The sequence below is a fragment of the Amphibalanus amphitrite genome, unplaced genomic scaffold (assembly GCF_019059575.1).
Source record: "Amphibalanus amphitrite isolate SeventyFive unplaced genomic scaffold, NRLGWU_Aamphi_draft 000843F_arrow, whole genome shotgun sequence".
Taxonomy (NCBI): domain Eukaryota; kingdom Metazoa; phylum Arthropoda; class Thecostraca; order Balanomorpha; family Balanidae; genus Amphibalanus; species Amphibalanus amphitrite.
Window position 1 is genome coordinate 7527 of NW_024882337.1, and position 22916 is coordinate 30442.

Genomic DNA, 22916 nt, shown 5'->3' on the forward strand with positions numbered 1-22916 from the left:
AGACAAATACTGCGCACCTGCGTCAAAAATGTTTATACTTTTTGGTTCCGGTAATTGGAACGAAAGCCAATGACGTCATTCACATAGAAGCATTGATAGTTGACCAAGTTTCCGAAAAAATATTATTTTTGATGCATAAAACGTCATTTGAAAGGTCATCTTTTGCTTTTCAAGTCAACTGAGGAAAAACTGGTTGAAAGTCCTGAAATAGGAAAGACACTTTGGTAAAACCATGCCATTCCCTTCTGATAAAATGACGTCATATAAAACAGCAAAAGGAATGCTTTGAGGTCGGAAACCAGGGAGCAATAATAGATCATGAGACATGATACCGAGGTTTCGTGAATCCGGTCTCACGCTGAAGCCAGCAGTCGCAACCCGGGCTCCGTGAGGATATCCGCCCTCATTTCGCGCAGCATCGACGCCTGTCATCATGTGTGGTGAGTGCTAAGTCATATTTTCTACTACTTTGATTAATTTGCATTCTGCACACTAACTGTAACGGTGACTTCAGACCAAGGCCTTCAGACTACTTCCTTTCGGTTATCGGTTATCCTTACCTAACTAAGCAACAATTAGTGTTTCTACTTAATTTATTTTCTTCTGTGGAAAAAATATGTGGTGCCTTCAGTTCAAGAGCTGAACTCATTTAGGTATAATAGGTATCACTCTTAGACAAAGGTTCAGCATTGTGCGACACTTCTTTGATTGAAACCTATGATTTATGAAGTCAAATAGAAGAATTTTGGGCAATGCTGTAGGTATGTGCCACAAATGTATTGGCCAAACATGACCTTTTGGCCATGTGACCTTTTCTGAGTAAGCTGTCCTTAGAGCCTCTGATAATCAAAAAGAAAGTGGCAGTTTTAATTTCTTACATCCTAGGAAAAGTGTACTTTGGAAATTGGAATTACATTTTTTGCAAGCAGCACCAGAGTGAAGAAATTACATGCTTCCACATTAGAACCATCATTAATTAATGTGCCCATCTTTGCAGATTCTTTGCAGATTATTTACTGAATTTGTTTTATTTTCGGTTCCCCCCCCCATCATTCATTAAGGCTCATGCATAGATAATGTTAATTAATTTACCTACTATGTAATAAACCAATTATGCCTGAAAGTTATTTCAGCTTAACTGTCCCTTCATTTGCGTGAAAGTTAAATGCCTAGGCACTGTTCCCATTTAAGCCATAAAAATGTCACTTTTTATGATACTGGGATTAGGTTATTTGTACATACTCCCTTCTCACAATAATTTGCTTCAGTGTTTTTCCACCAGAGGATTATCAAGGTGAATTTCCCATTTTAAATGAAATTTTGGTTCAGGTTTCTGTTTTGTAGTGCCAATAAACCATGTCAAAACATTTTAAGATTCCATAAGTAATCATGGAAATTGAAAATGCCTTTTAGGTTTTCCAAAGGATTTTCCTTGATTCATCCAGTCAGCAATATAGATTATATGCCCCTAGATGCATGGTGCACGTCTCGGTGCCCTGGTCGATCCGGCTCGGTCAGCTCCAGCCAGCTCTGTTCCCGGGAATTCATGGCCCCTGGGCGTGGCCTCGGCACGCCCCCCCCCTCTCCCCCCCCCCCCCCCCCACCCTCCACCGGAGGGGAGGGGAGGTGGTCGTCTCCGCAGCGGCGGCCCGTGAAAGTACGCGGCGCCGGTCAGCCCGGGGCGGGGCCGGTTCGGTACGGTCGCCCTAGACGGGCACGCGGACGACCTTGTCCGTCCCTCCCCTTTCCTAGCCGATCGGCTCCCTGAGCCACCGTCTGCGCCTCTCTGACGGGATTTCACGGCAATCGCGCTGTCCCTACCGCTCATCCTTTCACAGAAACATTATCCCGCTGGTACATCTCCCTCTTTGGATTCCTACGGAGTATATGCACCGGTCTTTCTCTCGCCAGCGCCAGCGGTCGGCTTTGAGCTGTCTTGTACCGTGTGTTGAGCCGTCTCCGAAGCAGGAGGTTCACGTGTGTCGCCACCGGCGGTGCGCTGGTTGGATCTCTGTTTTGCATAGCTTCTCAAAAGGATGAAACACTGGTTTAGATGAGTGAGGACTAAATGATGTCTCCTGGCATACGGTGTGGAAAGCCACGTGTGTCCGACGATCTGTCAGAATCCTACGACTTATATAAAATAATCTCCTTACCCCTGCCTCCGAGGGCGGGACCTGCTCTCATTTAGGCAGGTGCAATCCCGTCCCCGCCTTCTTCCTTCCCCTCCCGTACTGACGGCAGCACAGGTGTAGGTATGCCTCCACCGTCTCTTCACTCGCGTCACAGTCCGTTTAGTGTCCACGGGGAGACAGGCGCGAAGAGGATTTGTACTACCATACGGCTTATGGATCCCTCTCGGGTTGCAGTGAAAGGAACATATTCCGATCTGTTTATGATTTGGGGCAAGATTCGACTGATAGTTGGGAAACGTTCAGCGTGGCTGTAGTTGGTTCTCGGAGTGTAAAGTGAGAAAGTTTGATTACAATGACGGCCTATGTCGGTTTTAATGGTGGTCTTGCTTTTAGTTTTTTTTGTTTTATTATTCCGCTCTAAGATGCATGCTACCATTCGTAGGATAGGCCTATTTCCGTCATCAAGAAATGGACGTAGGCTGACAATGGGTATTGGTAATGCTGAATGCTAGCACTCAATAAATTGATAAGCTATGATGCAAGTCGACCGAACTTTAACCTGTAACACCTGTAGCACCTGCTCGGTTTACTTTACGCTAATTAGGGCTCGTGTCATATACCTATTCTGAATCGATTTTAGTAAGAGCAGCTGCAATTGGGACCAGTAGGTGTATACTCATATTTCAGGATGTTTGTTGAATCCCAGGACTACCTCATTTCTCAGACTTCTAATATCCCAATCTCGTGGACATCCTTCTGAGTTATAGGAGGCCCATGGTCCCTAGGTGCACTTCCACTTCCACTCTCACTTGGTGCCGTGGTGTCGGCGCCGCCACATTGCAACAGTCAGACTGGAGGCATATTACGTCACTGTGGCAGCTCGTTGGGAAACATGGGCCGGGTCAAACCGGTCCGGCGCTCGCCTGAGATGAACGGACACCACGAAACGCCGTGGAGCGCGATAGGGAGCGTGGTTTGAGGCATGGACGCTTCAGTGTCGTTTGACTAAACGACTCGTTTAGAGGTTTTGAAGTTGAGTTCAGTACAAACGGACTGAAGTCATCGTCGCACCTGATTTGTTTTGTCATATCCGGATACGCGAGTGTGTGTACCTCGTACCGCGTGGGCCGCCACCACCCACGTAGCCGCTCTGAAGTCTGACGTCATAGAGCTTCATATCATCCACCGATCTACCGGTGATCAATGGTCAGTGACTACCGTCCCGGACCGATATTCTATCGTCTCACCGGTCCGCCGCAGGACCGAGTATCCCGGGCACCGCGCAAAGGCCCTATCTCCGTGGCCGACAGGTCAGACGGACCGTGCACGCCTCGGTTGGGTGATCGCTGATCGGACGCCGCGGTAGATTTGCTATCAGACTTCCGTCAGAGCCACCGGTGCGATAACGCTGCACTGATGGACCCGTGATTTGGTTTTAATCCCGGCGTCTATAGTTTAATGGCTGCGATTAGCTAATCCGTCCAATTTACCCCGGCGTCTTCATGCCTTTCCGGATACCCTTGAGTGGTACCGGTTGCAGTTCTGGGTAGGGGTATTGGTGAACTCCGTGACCCGGTGATGGTCGGTGCGCCACCCCTCCCACTCCACCCACTCCATCTAATCCTTGAAGTGGTATCCGACTCCTGTCTGCCGTCTCCTCCCCTATTTGTTATGATAGGTAGTTGTCAGTCCTGAGTGCTGTTGCCGGTTGATAACCGTGCCTTTATGTTGATAACTGTCGTAGGGATGGAGGCGGTGCTGGCTGCGTTCAACAGCCTAAGTAAACATCAACGGACTGGTTGTAAGGAGATGCTGACATGATATGTTTTAGCTCGAGTCTAAAGGCTTGTGATTCCGATTGGACCGTTAGGAACGTGAAAAGACATCAGCGACCCGCAATGTTCCATATGACTCGAACAAATGGCCCTGTTACCAATGACAGCTCATCACTTCGATTGCGGACGAGATGATGGACGAGGGTGTCTTTGTCTGGAGGAAGTCATGCTCTTAGTTTCACCCATGGATGATACACGTTCTTCATGGGGCATCGTCAATGTCCAGCATCGACCCCGCCCCGCAATATTTGACCGCTGAACATATGTACTGAGGGGCCTGCCCGACTATTTGAATGATATCACTGGATTGAATGAAGGCACGTGCACTGTGCAGTGGTAGCAGTGGTACTGGTTTGGATCATGCGACATAAACTGCGCATTTTAATATATTTTCGGGCATCGCTGGACCATATCACACCGGAGTTTCGCAGCGTCCATGCGTGTTGAAGCTCCAAATTGATTACGATATTAGTTGGATCATTAGGATAAATTTGACGGATGTTTTGCATAGCGCTTTGAAGGGTGCTTGAGAAGATTATTGTAAGTGGTAAACTGTAATTGGTTGTGACTTTGATAAGCATGTATTAGGTGCTTAAAATTGGGATGCATGTCTTTCGATTCTGGCTAATAAATTAGACGTTACCGTAAAAGTAGGTTAATAGCAACGAGTGACAAATACTTGCGCTTTTTATGTCAAGTGATGACCGTTCCTGTTTCTGTGATCGTACAAAAACTTGTTGAACTTCGTACCCGCGCCCTCAGATGCGGGTCAGGTCGCATTGCGCCCATGTAAACAAATGCGTCTAGGTATGACAAATGATGGGTGTCCGCCCCGCTGGCCCGGAATCCTTGGACCCAATATGGGTCTGGTTTTTGGCGTTCGTCGGCGCCTGGGCCCTACTAACCCCATATGGGATGTGCTCTGACCTTTGTTTGAGGTCAGCCGCTGGTGTCCGCGCCTAGAAACCAGATAGAGCAGCGTGTTTAATCTGTTCCTCGTTCTGTTAATGTTAATGTGAAGGTCGCCCAGTAGCTGGTCACTGTGCTGGGCTCGTCTTGGATCTTAATTAAAAGAACAATGGAGCTCTGATGCATGATTTAGCTTCCTCGGTGAACCGTTAGAACTTAGAAGGCTAAGTGCGGAATCTAACAGACTGCATTTACTAATTGCTCTACCCGTCATTTGGCGTATTCTTTTTTGCCCCTGTTTGCTTCCTTGTCTGGAAACAATTTCAACCATTCTTCAGAATCGTAACCCGTCATTTTTGGTGTATCCATAAAAACCAAAACGCGTTTTTGCCAACATACTTCCTTACCTATGCTATGCACCATAATCACATCTAGATCCTCAGGGTCGCCAGACAATTACAGTTCTGTCTGTATGTCTGTATACCCCAGTCTGAGTACCCTATTATCTGCGGGGCGTGGCTCTGGAGACGGTCTGCCGAGCGGCTTGTGTCTGGGGCGTGTCTGGTAGCGGATAGATCCGCCCCTCCCCAGATGCCCTCCGATGGACCGCTGGAGGCCGCAACTGGTGAGGCGTTTCCCCGCAAGGGCAGTAACGAAGGACGCGTGAATGACATTCACGTGAGAACTCCCAACTTTGTGTCTGAATGCTCGCCGAAAACCGTCGTGAGCGGGGTCCTAAAACAGCTCCGAGACCTTGAGTGCGGGGAGAAGCGTCGTTCGGCTCCGCTAGGACGGTGGCGAAAGTATCTGGTGTTGGGATAATCACAGACAAGGTCGTGGAACGGTCCTCCGACCTTGGCGGGGCTGTTTCCACCCAGCTGAGCGCCTGAAGAAACAGTGGATGGGGGGGGGGGTGGACCGTGGAGGGGATGGGAACGGGAGATTACCTGACAAAGAATGGTAGGGAATGTGACATGAAAGATGTGATGTGTCTGTTGGATAAAATGGCATTTACGAATAAGTGTCGGAAGGTTGACATTGAAGTGTGACATTGAGGGGCGGCTATGTTTATACCACTTGCGCTCCTGCAGCCGACATGGTGTTCGTTACTGCTAGTCATGGGTCCGCGCCAGATGTGTTTATTCCACAATTAAACTGTATTAAACTCATGTCGGGCGGCTCTGTGTGTTTCAGGAATTTTCGCCTATCTGAACCACCTGACTCCGAAGGATAGGAAGGAGGTGTTTCAGATTCTGATTCAGGGACTGCAGCGGCTGGAGTACCGGTGAGTAGCCTTACGTCGGCCTCTAACCCTGGTCCCTGATCCTGATTCTAATCCTGCTCCTGGCTCAGTGGCTGCGCTAGTTTTACTGTTTGACAAAACACCCCTGGCTGAACGATACGTCTACCGGTAATGTGGCTTTAGGCGTGGTCGGTTATCGGTTATGAAACCTTGGCGAGTGGATCATCTGTGACGAAGGCTAGGGTTATTATTTATTTAGCCAGCTAGAGGAATCTAAAGAGTAACGCAATCCGTTTCGGCCGCCCGAATGTCTATCCGTGAGAATGGATCAGTGGTCACGCCAAGTCAATGTGTTGGTCAATCTGAACGGACTCCGTCGTTCCCTTTCACTGCCGACTTTGTCGGACAGGACGATCCCAATTGAACACAGAATAGCTGCCATCACATTGAAAACGGAATAATGAGCGAGCCAGAAATTCCATCCTCAAATTCCCATTGTGCTTTGTATCGTACTCGTGTCCCGATACAGTCTCTGATTGCTTTGAGCACCGACCATAGTTTGGAGCATGACGTGAGCTCTCTGGATCTCTGCTACGGTCTGTATATTTGCATTCATCGATACCCATTACCGATCCACTCCTTCCTGGTATGGTTAGGTCGCCCTTATCGCATTCCTGCTTCATTGGCTGGCTACAAACCAAGTTTGTTTTTATTAGGCTATGAACTCCTCTTTCACCGGCACTGCACACTATAGTCAAGAAGTGATTCAATTGGTTATTGCTTCGAGTATTTGCTCTGCAAATGGACACGTTCGATTGGCTATTACTTGTTGAGATAGTGTGCTTTCATATCAATCACTTCGAGGACCGTGATAATAACGTATCATTATATTCTTTTTTTTTCGACTGTGCCATAGCGGTTCTCGTACTTGATACTCGTACTGTTACGATGAACGAGTTACCTGTTAAGGCCAGTACTCCCATTTCCGTCAATATAAGCCAAGGGTTTGGTAGAGCCATTGCAACTAATACACTTTCCATCGATGCTGATGAAAAGAAGACACATTCAACGGTAACTTCTCACCGTTTTGAAACGACTTCCCCGGACTTTACTGTGCGTTACCAGTCCTTACCATTTAGCCAACTATCCTCTGTCCCTTCTCACACCAGCCCCGCGTGCTAACTGCTAACCCACCCCTCCCCTCTGCGCAGTGGTTACGACTCGGCGGGCGTTGGAGTGGACGGAAAGGATGGCTCCATCGAGATCTACCGGGCCAAGGGCAAGGTCAAGAACCTCGAGGACCTCATCATGTCCGGTGAGTGCGAGCGCGCGGTCCCTAGTTTTATTTCGGAATTTTGTCTCTGGGTGAAGCTAACTTTGTCTCATGTGTATGCGAGGTTCGTGCCGCCCTTGTTCAGAAAATCTATTATCATTTCTCAAGTCAGTTCACCGTTATTCAAACAGGAGGGCTCACTCGACGGACATTTAGAAGGTTGAGCTACAGTTGACGAGTGGTGACGACGGTGATCTATATACTCTGGTGACGACCCAGAGCTGTCACCGGTCCGGAAGACTTTGTAGTGCTTTGCGATCTTTGAATGCTGTATGCCTGCCTGATATTTGTCTCATGTCTCGTGATCTCGCATCATTCTACATATTCATATCACGTTTATGTATATCACGTTTTCCATTGCACGAGAGGTTTAAAATCCATCGTCCTGGCCTGTGTCAGAGCACCCAGCTGGGGCCGTTCCTTCGCGGTAACCCGATCCGATGATGCCATGCCCCAGGCTCTGTTTATATGCCGCGTCAGATTATTGGGGGCGGACGCGTGGTGGTATCCAGACCAGATGGTTTACCCGTATACACCCGTGTGCTCATTCGATAGTGACCGCAATTACTGGCCTCTGTTGAATGTTTACTGGTGTGCTGTTTACAGTATAAAAATAACGGGGCATTAGGGAGAGCTTCATGACATCGCCCATGAACACCGGGATTTTTTTCACGTACCGTGACATCATCATTGACGCGGTTGACATGTGTATTGACAAGCTGCATATCAGTATCACAGATCGTGTCATTCTGACAAGACACAACCGTAACCCAAACAAACGCTTGCCAAAACACGGTTCTGAACGACAGTAGTGCATCAGGTCTTTGACACATTATTTACCAGTCGATGCGGGGGTAAAAACCTTACCGTGAGCCGGCACCGATGACCGGCTAGCTCTGGACGTCCCTACTTAACCCCAATCTCTCCTAGCTCCATTCTGACTATAACTTTACCTGACCTCACGCTTCATATACCCTGCAGAGGACAACAAGCAAGACATGAGTGAGATTCTCAAGACGCACGTCGGCATTTCGCACACGCGCTGGGCCACGCACGGCGTGCCGGCGCCCGTGAACGCGCATCCTCAGCCATCGGATGCCTCCAAACAGTTCATCTGTGTGCACAACGGTGAGTCGATCAGGGAGGCCGGGTAGATTGCGGCGTGCAAGGGTTTTTCAGTTGAGCTAGCCGATGAGCTGTCAGCTGAGCTTTGGTTTGACGATTTTGTTAGGATGCTCTGTTTTGCTCTGTTTATTAATGTGGATTTTTATCAGCTGGTAATATATGGTAAGATCAGGTTCAGATTTTGTGCTAGGTAATGGAATCAGGCATGTAGCTCGCTAGAGGTTCAAAGCTGACTGCTGAGTGCTGATCTAGAGGTGAAGCTAGAAGTGACGCCTTTTTCCAGTGGTAGTTGTTTAACTGTCCTGTGTCACCTGCGCAGGCATCATCACCAACTACAAGGACATCAAGCAGTTCCTGATTGCCAAGAACCACGTGTTCGAGTCTGAGACCGACACCGAGATCATCTCAAAGCTGACGCTGCACATGTACCGCGACCACCCGAACCACACGTTCCAGCAGATTGTGGAGCTCGTCATCCAGCAGCTGGTCAGTCACGCCGGGGAACGAGAAATGTAGACACTACGGACATTTGATCCAGTGGTCTTGCAAAACCTTTGCAAGACTACTGGATTGAGAATTGGGCATTGGGAAGACTACGAGAATTATGACTCTTAATGATTGGTTCATTTTCCGTGACTTGGACGTCCGGGTTTGACGGTGAACGTTGACGAGCGGTCATGCCCGATCGTCGGCCGTTCTCTTGCAGCTATGTATTACTCACCGTTAAGTGCAAGTGATAGTGAGGTTAGGTAGGAGCGCGGCACATACTGATTGGGGTGCTGGCCCTATCCCCGGCGGAGGGTTGGGTGTAAGGGCCGCCAGGGTAATGGACTAGCAGGGGTTATCGGTAGTGCCAGTGTGTACTCAGGCGGCTTCACTGGAGACGGAGATACGGAGACGCTGAGACGCTTCACATACGGAGACGCTGGGCGTTACCGACCGCATCGCATGCAAAGCCGCCAATCCGGGACATTAGCCGGTTGTGCTGCCGGAGAATTGGCTACCTCGGCCGGACATGGGTTATTCCACTCAATCCTCTTCTATCATCGGCGTCTTGCCAATCTCTGCCGCGTCTACCATCCCATTTGGAAATTATTTTTCCTTTTCTCTTAAATTTTTCTTATTTGCTGTTTCTTATCTGCTGTTTGCGTATTAATCTCTGCCGCGTCTACTACCCCTTTAAAAACGATTTTGCCTTTTCTCTAAAGTCTTTCTTATTTGCCGTTTCTAATCTTTTTCGTCTTCTCGTTCCCTTTCTCTTTCTGTTAGTACATCTCTTCTGCCTGTTTTACCACGTCCATCCTTCTTCCATCACGCTACCCGCAGAGTCGTCCCTTCATCGTCTTTTTATCACGGTATCCGTTCTTATCCTTCATCTCCCCGGTCCACGATGCCCCCGCCACCGCGACCTGCCAGCGGTCGGGGCGGCGCCACATCAGCTGATAGCTGCTGACCTTCGGTGGTCCGGTCACTTTCTCCCGGCCTCTTCCCGTCACTTTCCTGGGTCTCTGTCTCCCGGTGGTATCTCTGTGACCTCTCCCTCCGACCTTCACAGTCGCCCCATGGACCAACGGTTCTTGGTACTGGGAAACATCCTTGGCAGATAGTTGTAAATGCATGTTTAAGTGCTCACGCACGCACACACGCACGCACCGCGCATATTCGGAGCTCACGCAACTGCTGGAGCGGTGGGATGTCGGAAGATTTCATCTGCTCCCGCGTACGAATGGTAGCGTTACCGATAGGCCAAGGTCGCCCGGCCTGACCGGGTCTCATCAGACACGATTGGGGCGTCCAGTGGGCGCCCCCGGGGGCGTCCGTTTCCCATTCAGCGCCCCAGGGGGGTGTCGGGACATGGCCCAATCGGCCGCGGGTGCTTGAGCAATCGCTGACTCTCCGTGCATGGATGTGTTACTAAAGCTGGCTCTGTGATGACCAAAAATGGGACGGGACAGTGGTCTCTGACTAGCTCGGGGCCTGGACGTTTCCCGTTAATCTCTGGGGGTTGAGTTTCGTGGTGTAATCTGCTGGCTGCAGTATATCCCCAGCTCTCTGCCGACACTGCAAGTGTTAGCCTTTCATCGCCGTCTGATTGACATTGATATCTGTTTTCTGAGAACAGTTTTGCTGTTGATGAGGTACTCGGTATCTCGGGGATTTCTGTCCAATCGCTAGTACAGCTCTGTGTACAGTATACGGGACCATTCACGGCGGGCCTCTCGAGGTCACTGACCGGCATTCACCACCAGCCGTCTGCAGCTGGGGCCGCGGTCGGGGTATCATCTCACAGATCCCTGCAATCGGCCCACCGCGGACCTGCCGACACCGTCAACACACCGATAGCTTGTGTAGGAAATGTCTAAGCCGGGTGAGGGATGGTCGTCAGATGAACTTCGGCAGGGTATGAATATTGAATGCTGCTATTCGCGAACGTCGTCATTCGATCCGATCGACGTGGGAACCCGCGAATGTGTGCCTACTGTATGAAGCCAAGTTGCGCAGCTGAGTTGAAATTAGCCGTGGTGACTCCTGACTGTTTACTTAGGAACATGTCCAGGAACTGCGACTCTGGTCTGCGAACAACCGCAAGTCAAATTGTGTTGTAGAACGTGCTAGAAGTGCTTTTTTATCTTGGTAGCATAGGTAGACTCATTTGAGCTGAAGCTAATATCTTTTTTTTCTACCAATACATCGCTCAGGATGTTGCCCTGCCCTTTTGGCACGTTGTTGTGATGTTATATCCGATACCTACATAATCAAAACTAACCGATTTACCAAACCCCCAGCATTTTGAATTTCATTAAAGCACGCCATCCTTCGAATACAATGCTCTCTCTGGTTGCTGGCTTTGCCATATAATCTCCATTCCAGTCCCCCCGCCACACCGTTCGGCTGTACCCCGGCGACTTTCTCTTCTGAACGGGTGCCTCCGCGTCATGGACAGACCTGCCCGGCACACGGAGCTATTGTCTGGCCGCTTATCGGCCCCACCCGCTGGCACCGCGCCTGGCCTCCAGGCCGTTTTGCAATAACGATGAGGGTCCTACGTGGCGGGCGGGCTGCTTTCCTAATCACTCTTTCGCCTTTGATTCTTCCCGCCTTGGCATTGGTTTGTTCTGGCCTAATCGAACTTAGCCTGACCTGATCTAGTTTGACCGAGGAACGACCTGACATGACCCGATCAGACGCGGTCGCATCTGTTTCGTTGGTCTAGCTAGATCCTTTATAATCAATTTGGCCTGGTTTAGCACGTTTGACTCTGTTTTGCCCTGTCTAGCCGGCCCTAATGGTTTTGTAGCCTATTGCAGTATACCCCTTCGTACCCCCGCCCTTTCCTTCCCTCAGACCATTCCCCGTGCCCATCCCCTCCCCCGCCCTCCCCACCACCACCACCCAACCGTACTACCATGGATATATCGACGAGCGGCGGCCGGTCTGTGCGATCGTCGCACGTACTCGCGCCCCGTCGGCAGCGGTAGCAACAACCGACGACGGAGGGCCACCTGCGCGAGTGTGTCAGTTATGACGCAGTCGGGACTGCGGCCGACACCTGCTTGTCGATTGCGACGGAAAGTCCAGTGGGAGTGACGTTGAATTGACGTCGACGGGCTTAATGCTGAGTGGATGATTGACACCGAGCACTAATGTCTATAGTCTATCGTTTCTTACGCTATCACCGAATGGTTTTCCGTTGTCCTTGTTTGGACAGGGAGTGAATGCTGATCCCATTGACACCTTTATTACACGTTGTGCGTATTTTCTGGGAATGTGACGTGGTTTTCTGACGTAGCTGATTTTGTGATTGGAGGTCAATGCTGGTCGTAAAATGACGTAAAGAACAGTGTAGGCTACATACCGCGTTTATAGGGATATATGAGAGATATCAAGATTACACAGAGCACGACAATAATATGCGTGTGTCCTTGGTAGTAGGTATATCGATTAGGGGTTATGGCTTTATGACTGCTATGGCTGTTTGCTTAGTTGTTGGGAGTAAATGCCTGTTGTTTGTATGTGCGTGGTGGAACTCGCTGGCAGTATATGAAACCGCTTACATATCAAACAAAGTAAGCGATTTCTATGTATCTGTTCGCTAACCGGCTTACTCTATCTCCGTTTTCAGGAGGGTGCGTTCGCGCTGTGCTTCAAGTCTGTGCACTTCCCGAACCAGGTGGTGGCTGCCCGGCGCGGCTCGCCCCTGCTCGTGGCCATCAAGACCAAGGAGCACCTGGCCACCGACCATATCCCCATCATGTACAGCAAGGGTACGTACTGACGGGGTCTGGGGTGCCCACCCATAGGGTGGTAGGGTGAGGGAAAGGTGCTCGGGTATGAGCGGTGGAGACACTGTCCAGTGTCCACCGACCGGGTACGTTAGGTGGAGGAAGGCAGGTGTAGACCGGTACATCCACCTTTTACCGTCCACATTACACGACGGGTGGACGCTAGTGTGGACACTGGTGAACCCACAGTCAAAAGTACAGACACTTTGTGGGGCCGTGTGCGGTGCGGTAGAGCTTAGAGCGCCTTCACTGACCAGTAACACCGGTTTGTCGCGCGGGCTGTGAGGCCGAGAGAAAGCGCCTAACCCCAACTCACACCGTGGCATGAATTCACAATCCCCAGATCACTTTCGTCGAGAGACCAAAATCCACCAAATCCAGTTGTTTGACATTATGTTACACAATCTACGTCAGGGTCGGTATTACTCCAAGTGTTATCATTCCCCCATTCTGCGTAACATTGAGAATCCTGATTTATTACATCGACCCTGGTCCTACGCGCGGTTTACGGTAGCGGCGTATGACACCATTGAGCACTCTGGCGCTATCTGTCCGCGCCTGATCCGATGTCTCAGTGGTCGCTCAGCCGGCCGGCGCGCCGCCGTCACTATCAGATCGGTGGTAAATCGTTTTCACCGTCTGCGCCCCGGCGTCGGAGGGATTTGGCGATAGGGCGCCCGGCGGGGGGAGGGGTCAGGGGGTCTACTGCGCAGCTAAGGTAGCGTGCTCTGAGGTAGGGTCTTTGGAGAGGGGGAGGGGATGGTGGTTCCGTCTACGCATGTGGGGTCTGGTAACTGGTAGCACGTCGGTGGTTGGACCCGGGGTGTGACTTGTTGGTTGGACTCTGGGTTGGGTCCGTTGGTCGAACCCGGGGTATTGTACGTTGATTGGACCTAAGGCTGGTCCTTTCGTTGGATTGAGGGTGGTGTGTATTGGCAGCATGACATGTGCCAACCGTCGTGTGGTGATTGCGTACTAACATGCCTTTATTCCTCGCCAATCGATCTTACATGCGATCCCTGATTTTTCCCTGCCTTATTTTGTGAGGTATGCCGTACTTCTGCCATATACTTTCGATGTTTTATATTACATTTTTATAACTTGCTCGGACGATAGTATTCGTTAGCGTTTGTAATTTATCTAATAATCCTGCCCATCGGTAGCCTGTTGGCTGTTTATAGTTCGTGAACTAAACCCTTTAAGTACCTGTCTGCCTTTGGCATATTCTGATTACCTCATTAGCTTTACCTTCTCAGCTTATCTGACCTGTCCCAAGTCCCGGCGTCCCTCCATGTCATCCTATCGGCTGATCCCGTCCGGCTGGTGTAACGCCGTGTGACCACTAACCGCACGCCTACTGCCCACGGGTCCCCGCCTGGCTGCATGCTGTTTAACCGTGCCCGTCTCCGCACTGAAGGTATGGGCGAGTCCACGGAACCCGTCAACCTGCAGGGTCTCAGCCAGGGCGGTAGAGGTACGTGAGCGGTACCGCGGGGTACTGATCGGTACCTCGTGAGTACTGATAAGTACTCTGCTGCCGTATTACGGCGCTATTCAATTTCCAGTGCGGTATGTGGTAGTACCGCCACTATTTTCCGGTCTTGCATGAGCTGTATGGCTGCTGAAATCTAGTTACAGATGACTAAACAGGCGTGTGACGCTGGCCATTGCATGCTATTGGTTGACCAGTGTTACACACTTGGCATGCATGCGAAAACAGAACAGCATGTAGCATGAAAACTACTCAAGTTTTTAACTTGCATGTACTCCTGTATCTTATTTGACGTATGTATTTTATTGCACGTCCTAAACTGTGCGTTTGATGCGTTATTGATATTGTATTTTGGCCTCAATGAGGTGCTTGTCTCTAGGTGAGCATGTTGCTGTTTTGTGGTATTTTCTGTTTTATTTTCTGTTTATTCTCGATTTGTTTTCCGGTCTTGTGCCGGGACTATCGCTAACTCGCAGAAAGCAGTCACGTGATATGGTTTCAAAACCATTTTCTTTCTTCGATGCATCCATTTCCTTAATTTTCTGAAATTGACACTGCTCTGCGGGTTGGCGATGGTCAGGGTCGGCACGACTGCACATTAGCACGCGTGTGGCCGTCTCTCACGGTATCTCTCTCTGTTTCTCTCTCTCTCCCTCTCTCTCTCTCCGTCTCTCTGTCTCTGTTCTGTGGCCGGCTGTTGGGCGGTTCCGTTCGGTCGACCGTCTCCGCATGCCGCCCCGTTCGTCTCTGTGTCGGCGCCACCTCCGCCGCCGCCGCAGAGGATTTCAAAGGTACGCCGGACGGAGGACACGTGCCTGAACACCCAGGAAGGGTCTGGGTGCCGGGCAGGGCGGAAAGTCGGCGCCTCTGAGCCCAGTCATTTACCATTTCTGTCGTTTTTATAAGTTGTGTTTCATTAATTTATTCAAAGTTAATCCTGACTTGAGAGATCGTGACTTTATAACGTTTTGCATCGGGTTCTCGGGTTCCACTGACGCGTCTTCCCGGATTCTTGTTCAATGACTGTATTTTTGAGTCGTATGTAGACGATTCGGTCTTGTCTTTACTCGACATGCTTCAAGGAACTTCTGTCCCTAGTAGATTTTAGTTGCTCCGCTGTTTTACGTAGTTTTTCTTTGCTCCTTGGACTTTAATTTTGTTTTAGCACTCGTCTTGATTTGCTGGCATGCGCTTGCTGTGTTGAGACTAGCACGGCAGACACCGTAGCTGTTTTGTTTTCACAACCAGCATGTTCTGTACACTTTTTGTTTGCTATTTTCTAGGCGAGAACACCAAGTCGCGGAAGATCAGCCCGGCTGACGGTAAGTAGTCCCCGTTCTTGCCCGCTCAACTTTCTTCTTCGTTACAGGATGCGTGCCGCCTATGATTAGCATATCATTTGTGCACTATTAGCATCCTGCATGGCAGTTGACATGTGTCGTCGGGGTTTTAAGGGAAAGAAAGTACCGGTTTTCACTTGTGAGCAGTGGTCAGGCGATGGTAGATGCTGATCAAAGCACTGATAGTGCTGTATCGCATTGGTCTGTATCGCTTTTCACTCTGTCGTGAAAGTAAATTTATGCGTTCAATGACCAAGTCAATGTAATGTTCTGATGATGCTTTGATATGTCGTATGTGTGCTTTTAGGTTAACTTGTGTGCTCCCGAAACTCTCCTTTACTGTACCTACTGCACCCCTTCTATTGTCCCTCTGATTATGGAAGCTGGAGAGAGTTTCATCAGAGATATGTGATTGCTGTAAAAGATCCTTCACATAATTTTTACTGGTTGATGTAAAAAGAAGGGTCGAATCTGGCCTTGATGTTCAGATACATATTTTGGTCACACCGTTGCCTTCTTTTGAAAATATAAAATATGCATTTGACATGCCAGAGCGTTTGGCAATCATCCGTGCTGACTGCTGAGGTCGGGTAAAAGTTCTGTTTGACCGTCACAAATCGGCCTCCCTTGACTGCCACGCCCGTAAGACTAGCCACCGTTTCCCACTGTCTGGCGATTTTCCGATGCCCGACTTATTCAAGTTCAACGGCCTCTCTCCATTTGGTTGAAGGATTTGTACAAACTCGCCGGCGAGTAATAAAACCTTACCGCCACATCTACATTTTCCCAAGCTTCTAAGCTTCTGTCACGCGTCCTCTGACTCATGCGTCGCTGAGTTCATCGTGTTGTTTACCCTCTTACGCTCTCCAATGATCCTTGCTTCTGGACCTCCCTACTCCCAGCTCACGTTCTCCAGCCCCTTCGCACTTTCCCGTCCACCCATGACCACGCCTCTGATGATAACACTCCCGCTGACCCCCTCTGACCTCCCGCTGACCCCTCTGACCTCCGCTGACCCCCTCTTCTGACCTCCCGCTGACCTGACCTCCCGCTGACCGCCCCTCAGCGCGTCACGTGCCGGCCGGTACTCACGGCGGTAACGTGCCGCTGATCCCGCGCACCGAGTCCACGGCTGAATTCCTGCCGACTGGCGACTCTCAGGAGATCGAGTACTTCCTGGCGTCGGACGCCTCCGCCGTCATCGAGCACACCAACCGCGTCATCTACCTGGAGGTGCGTGGGGATCAGAGAGAGACTTTCGAGGACGGAAAAGGGTACAAAGGAAATGGACTGTGTTTAGGAGGGGTGTCTTAACCCTCGCCCGTAAACGGCGATCTGCCACCTTCGCCCATGCAGGGGGGGGGGGAGTTGGTGCGACCCCCCCCCTTGGCGTTTGAAAACGGAGCGTCATAGAGCTTAGCGGAAAAGACCAACGGATTGCTCTCGCCGAGATCTCGCGATTGGTGGTATATTTTTTGGTCCTAGGTCAACATTTGACCTACTTTTGACCGGTCAAAGGTCAAATTTTCGGAAAAATAGACTTTTTTCAACTTTCGGCGGCGATTGCGGCAAAACGGTGGGAGATATCGACTTGAAACCTTCACTATCGTATTCCTTGATCAATTCTCTATCGTTTGGTATGTATTTCGTTTCCCTAGCTCTAAAAATGGCGCGTTGGGAGCGCCGGAAGTCGGCAAGGTCACAGTCAGCGGCAGAAATTCGAAAAATCAAAATTTAAATTTTTGAAATCTGATTGTATTTTTGGATTTGGGAGGTCCATTTGCTCCCTATATAAGCTAATATTGCTGCATATTCCCATTGAGGTGACAAGAATTAGCAAAATAGTGGTTCGGGCGCTTTTCAAAAATAGTACCGGACGCTGTTCCTCTTGTGACGTCATAGCTCCGTGACCTGTCCTGACCCGGTCAAGTTTCTTATACCATATGATAGCCAATACTTGCCCCAACATGCATGGGAAGTTTCATCACGATCCATCAACCGATGTCCGTACCATCGGCAGGAAACCTCGGGCGTTGGCACTCAGTTTGTGAAAATCCGGCCGGAGGCTGTTCCCTTTGTGACGTCATAACTCCGTGACCTGACATGACCCGGTCAAATTTTTTTTATCAAAAGATGCGCAAGGTTTGCCCCATAAGGTACCCAAAATTTGGCGGCGCTGCGCGCCGCCGTTTTTGCACTATTTCCGAAAAGCCTCAGGGGGGGGGTTGCACCAACCCCCCCCCCTACATGGGCGAGGGTTAAATTGTGTTTTGAAGCCACTATTCCTGTATGATGACTTATATTAATGGGAAATTTGTCTTTTACTATCCGTCATCACTCCCACCTCAACCTAACCCGGCCTGACAGCACCCCTGACGCCTCTGTTCCGCTCTCTCAGGACGACGACGTGGCCTGGATCCGTGACGGCATGCTCAGCATCCACCGTCTGAAGCGGGAGAGCATGGACGAGTGCAGCACGCGCGAGGTACACACACTCAAAATGGAGATCCAGGAGATCATGAAGGGTATGTAACGGGAGAGGGACAAAGAGAGGGGCAGGGATGGGATAATAGCGAGCATTGGAAATTATAACTGGTGTAACCTATCGTGGGTTGAAGTGAGTAGTGACCGTGGCACAGTAGCTCAGTGGTGCTCTATGTTTTGTGGTGCGGCGGTGTCGGTGTTAACTTGAACTTTGAAGCGTCTTTAGCTTTGATTCTAAGAGCTGATCAGGTAATGCGGAAACGGTATTGACGGTGTCGTCTTTTACAATTATGTTACAAGTCGGTCGTTAGTCTAGCATTGCTGTTTTGTCTCTGGAGTAGTTGTTGACGCGGTTGGTACCCGCTTCGCAGGCAGCTTCTCGTCGTTCATGCAGAAGGAGATCTTCGAGCAGCCCGAGTCTGTCGTCAACACGATGCGCGGTCGAATCAACTTCGAGGACGAGACTGTGGTGCTCGGTGGCATCAAGGTACGACACGGACTCGTCCTGGAGCTGATCGTGGCTGCTGCCGAGGGATGCAATCGTGACGGCATTTACTTTCTAGAAAGGATATCTGATGAGCTCTATTGTTATCTGTGGATGAGTGTAATACGAGACGCTTCCTGAAGCTGGCATCGTGTTTAGTTTTGTAATGGTGCTGTCACGGAGTACTACAGCACTAACCAATTAAGGGCGAAATCTACCATTAAATTGGTAAGCAATATAGGCGACTTTGTGTCTCAAGCCTGTTAAATGCGCTTTATTCCAATAGTGTAAAGTGGTTATCTCCGTCTACCCTCGTCAGCAGCTTCACCGCCTCTGCCGCCTCACTCATTTCTAAACCCCTCGTTTCTCTGCCTCCTCTCCACAGGACTACCTGCCGGAGATCAAGCGCTGCCGTCGTCTGATCCTGATCGCGTGCGGCACCAGTTTCCACTCCGCCATCGCTACGCGCCAGCTTCTGGAGGAGCTCACCGAGCTACCCGTGATGATCGACCTGGCGTCCGACTTCCTCGACCGCAAGACGCCCATCTTCCGCGACGACGTGTGCTTCTTCATCTCGCAGTCCGGTGAGATATAGGGGAGGGATGGAGCGCACGGCGAGGGATGAGTAGGGATGTAGGAGATACGGGCAGGAATGGAGAGATATGAATGTAAGCGTGAAGAGCGACGAGGGGCGAAGAGCGATTGGGGAAAGAAGGATGAAAAAGATGCTTGAAGCTTGCGAAGAGTTGCAATACTGTAAATAAAAAGGAATATTCATCGGTCTCAGCTAGCGTCAATTATTTGGCCCCATTACCGTGGCTTACAAATCACCCTTCGCCACTTTACTTGCCATCTCCATGTAGTAGTGTATCCTAAACACCTTTAACCTTCCTCTCCCCCCCCCCCCCTTCCATCGCCAGGTGAGACGGCCGACACGCTGATGGCTCTGCGCTACTGCAAGTCCCGCGGCGCCCTGATCGTGGGCATCACCAACACTGTCGGTTCCTCCATCTGTCGCGAGTCGCACTGCGGTGTGCACATCAACGCCGGCCCCGAGATCGGCGTGGCCTCCACCAAGGCCTACACGTCCCAGTTCATCTCGCTGGTCATGTTCGCGCTGGTCGTCTCCGAGGATCGGCTCTCCATGCTGCCGAGACGCCGCGAGGTAAGAGAAGGGAGAAGAGAGAGGGAAGGAGGATGAAAGGCTAGGGAGGCATAAGGACACGAGGATGGAAGTTCATAAAAAAATGGATAAAACTTAATTTTGAGCCAAAATGAAGCATGTATAATGCATATGTGCTTGTGTAGGGATTGGAACGCGAATCAGTGCGGTAACCATTGTTACTCATGCCCCATTACCCGTCTCTGGTGTGATTTTCGACCCAACCCGTGCTGACCTCTGCGTCTCCCCGCCCCCCCCCCCCCCCAGATCATCCAGGGTCTGAAGGTGCTGCCGGAGCTGATTAAGGAGGTGCTGGCGCTGGACAGCAAGATCGAGGAGCTGGCCACCGGTCTGAAGGGCGCCCGCTCCATGCTGGTGATGGGTCGCGGCTACAACTACGCCACCTGCCTCGAGGGAGCCCTGGTCAGTAGCACAGGGGTGTGGGTTACTTGGGGCTTGCTTTGGTGTGGCTGCTGTTTGGTGGATATCAAGTTTTGTTTGGAAATGAACTTACCCCTTTCCTGTTATGTTTTGCGTGATGTTTGCTTTGTTTCACGACATTTAAGTAAGTAAATCGTTAGAATGTGCTGACATATGCTGTCATTTTTGTGGTAGGCACAGCATTTCTCTGATAATTGGTTCCGAATTTCTCTGATAATGGCTTTCATTACCTTTTGGGTTTAGACTGTCGTTACATCTCCCCTCATCTTCTCTCATTATATGACAACCTACATCTGACTACTCTCCTCCCTGTCCGCGCTTCCAGAAAGTGAAGGAGATCACGTACATGCACTCGGAGGGTATCCTGGCCGGAGAACTGAAGCACGGCCCGCTGGCTCTGGTCGACCCCGGAATGCCCATCGTGCTCATCTGCACCAGGGATCCCACCTACGTGGTACGTGGCTACGGTGGTGTTTTCTACAGCCATTATACGTCTCCCAGTATGCGCATGTGATATTAGTCGTAATAAGTGTGATTACTGGTTAGGGCACTTTAAAAAGAACCAACCACGAGGTGGTAGTGCTTGACTGTGTACGAATCTTGTGAGATGAAATCAGCTGCTGGTCTCTTCTATCGCAAACGGTCGTGCCTCACTACATAATTAGCCCCGACTATTATGTCTGACCGTTAGCATCATACCACACACCATGCGTCCGCTGAATTTCATTCTACGTCCTCTGATCTGACCCGTTTATTTTTTTCTATCCAGAAATGCATGAACGCGCTGCAGCAGGTGACCGCCCGCGAGGGCCGGCCGATTCTCATCTGCAGCAAGGGCGACACCGAGCCGGCACGCTTCTCCAACGCGCTGCTCGAGATCCCGCACGCTGTCGACTGCCTCCAGGTACTGAGTGAGGCCGGGTTGTGGTCGGTGAGGGTTCAGAGATGGGGGGTGGTGATGTGGAGGGAATGTGTCGCTTTGAGGCTCAACCCATGCTACGGTTGTGCTTTGCGGTAGGTCATTGGAATGCTGTTGTTCAAACGTCGATCCTAGCTGCTGCCTGTCGTACCATTTCCCTTTGCCTTTCTTGTCTTGCCTTCCTTTCCCATGCATTGAGTGGTTGCTAGTCGCCCTCTGCGTAAATTTCCTCGCAGCAGTCTAGCTTCGTATATCCGTACCTTAGCTTGTTCCGCGCGTTCCTGCGTTTATGCCACCCGCCCCGTCAGCGTCCCGCCCTTCCTCTTTTATAGTCTCTTGTTCTGACCGTGCTGTCTCCCGTCGCCAGGGCCTCCTGACGGTCATCCCGCTGCAGCTGCTCTCCTATCACCTCGCCGTGCTCCGCGGCTGCAACGTCGACTGCCCGCGCAACCTCGCCAAGTCTGTGACGGTCGAGTGAGCCGACCGGCGCGACACCTAGGGATCAATTCGGGAACCATAGCTGCCGCCGCCGCCCACAGGTGGCGAGCCGGCCGAGCCGGCTGGCGGCACAGTGCCTTAGAGATTAGCACTTGAACTTTAAGTGTTGTGTATTGCATTTATGTGGATTGGTGATTGCTTGCCAAACGCTGTCGATATCAGCGATGTGTCCTGGTGTCGGGTCATCATGAAGTATAACTTCCTGCAGCCGACAGTAGGTGGCAGTGCGTTCTAGCGCTGGCTGGCTTTGAACAGCCTTTTATATCAACGGACGAGACGACAATGTACAATTAAGATCATAGAGAACCCTACGAGAGACCTAGTGGTCATTGCAATTCCAACGAAGGGACCACAACCCTAACTAACCATGTCAGCCATGCGCGTTAAAGACGGACTTTAACGCCGCAATGTCCTCTGAATGCCATGGAGTAACGGAGGCGAACTAGGACGGGAGGAGTGGAGGATTGGAGGAGTTAGGAGCTGGTGGAATGGAGGAGAGGCCAGGGTGGCGGGGGCCTTATGTAGCGGGACTGTAGGAGCATGATGTAGCACACAGGTGGTAGCTAATCGGGGCTTCTCTGGGATTTCCACGGGCTAAGGGTGGGCTGGTGGGTGGAGGCTTCACTAAAAATATGCTGCTCTCTTGGGATTTCTGGGATTTCTATGGGATTAGGGACGGTAAGGGAGGGAGGGGTGGGGATTCGGCGAGTGACTTCTGTGATTTGTTAGAGTAGTAATTTTGTGAACGATTATATGGCACAGCTTCGCTGAATTATTTGAAACGGCCTTTACGTTTAAGTATTGAAGCTTTTGTTTCAGAAAATTCAGCACTTGATTGTGATATTATGTGCAATGCTTAGTACCTAAGCAATGCGAAGCGTTGTCGAACATTGTGATGAAATTCCTAGCAGCGAAGCTATGTCATATTTTCCGAGGTGAATGGACTTCTTACTTGTTCTTTATCATGTGTGTTGGTCACGAAATCCAGTACTATCATGGTGCGATTTATTACGGCATCAATTTTTCCCCAACGATTGTACTACTGAAGTACTGCTCATGAATTTCTTTGGTAATAAAGGTATATTCAATCATACGTCGTGTGTTGTCTGCTTCGGTTTGCCGTGACTTTGAACATCGTATTATTTCCTAGCGCGAGCACTACATAGCGCTCAACAAAACGATGGAAATGCTTCGACGGTTGAGTTTATGTTCTAGACCAGACAGCGCTGAACG

At 50.4% G+C, this 22916-nt stretch overlaps 1 protein-coding gene across 5 annotated transcripts; it reads left to right on the forward strand.

The window, feature by feature from the left end:
• Positions 1-299: 299 nt before the first annotated feature.
• On the forward strand, positions 300-22776 carry LOC122366984 (glutamine--fructose-6-phosphate aminotransferase [isomerizing] 2-like). 5 transcript variants are annotated; one of them, XM_043339715.1, is made up of 18 exons: positions 300-440; positions 6074-6164; positions 7334-7437; positions 8437-8583; positions 8900-9066; positions 12704-12845; positions 14281-14337; positions 15135-15146; positions 15639-15677; positions 16762-16928; positions 18094-18220; positions 18551-18666; positions 19049-19247; positions 19584-19828; positions 20093-20248; positions 20592-20720; positions 21036-21170; positions 21553-22776. In XM_043339715.1, the coding sequence occupies exons 1-18, from the start codon at positions 434-436 to the stop codon at positions 21661-21663; spliced, it is 2151 nt and encodes a 716-aa protein (XP_043195650.1). In that variant the 5' UTR covers positions 300-433; the 3' UTR covers positions 21664-22776. The 5 variants fall into 5 exon arrangements, with proteins under 5 accessions (XP_043195650.1, XP_043195652.1, XP_043195651.1 ...); XM_043339717.1 differs by lacking the exon at positions 14281-14337; XM_043339716.1 differs by lacking the exons at positions 15135-15146; positions 15639-15677.
• Positions 22777-22916: the final 140 nt, after the last annotated feature.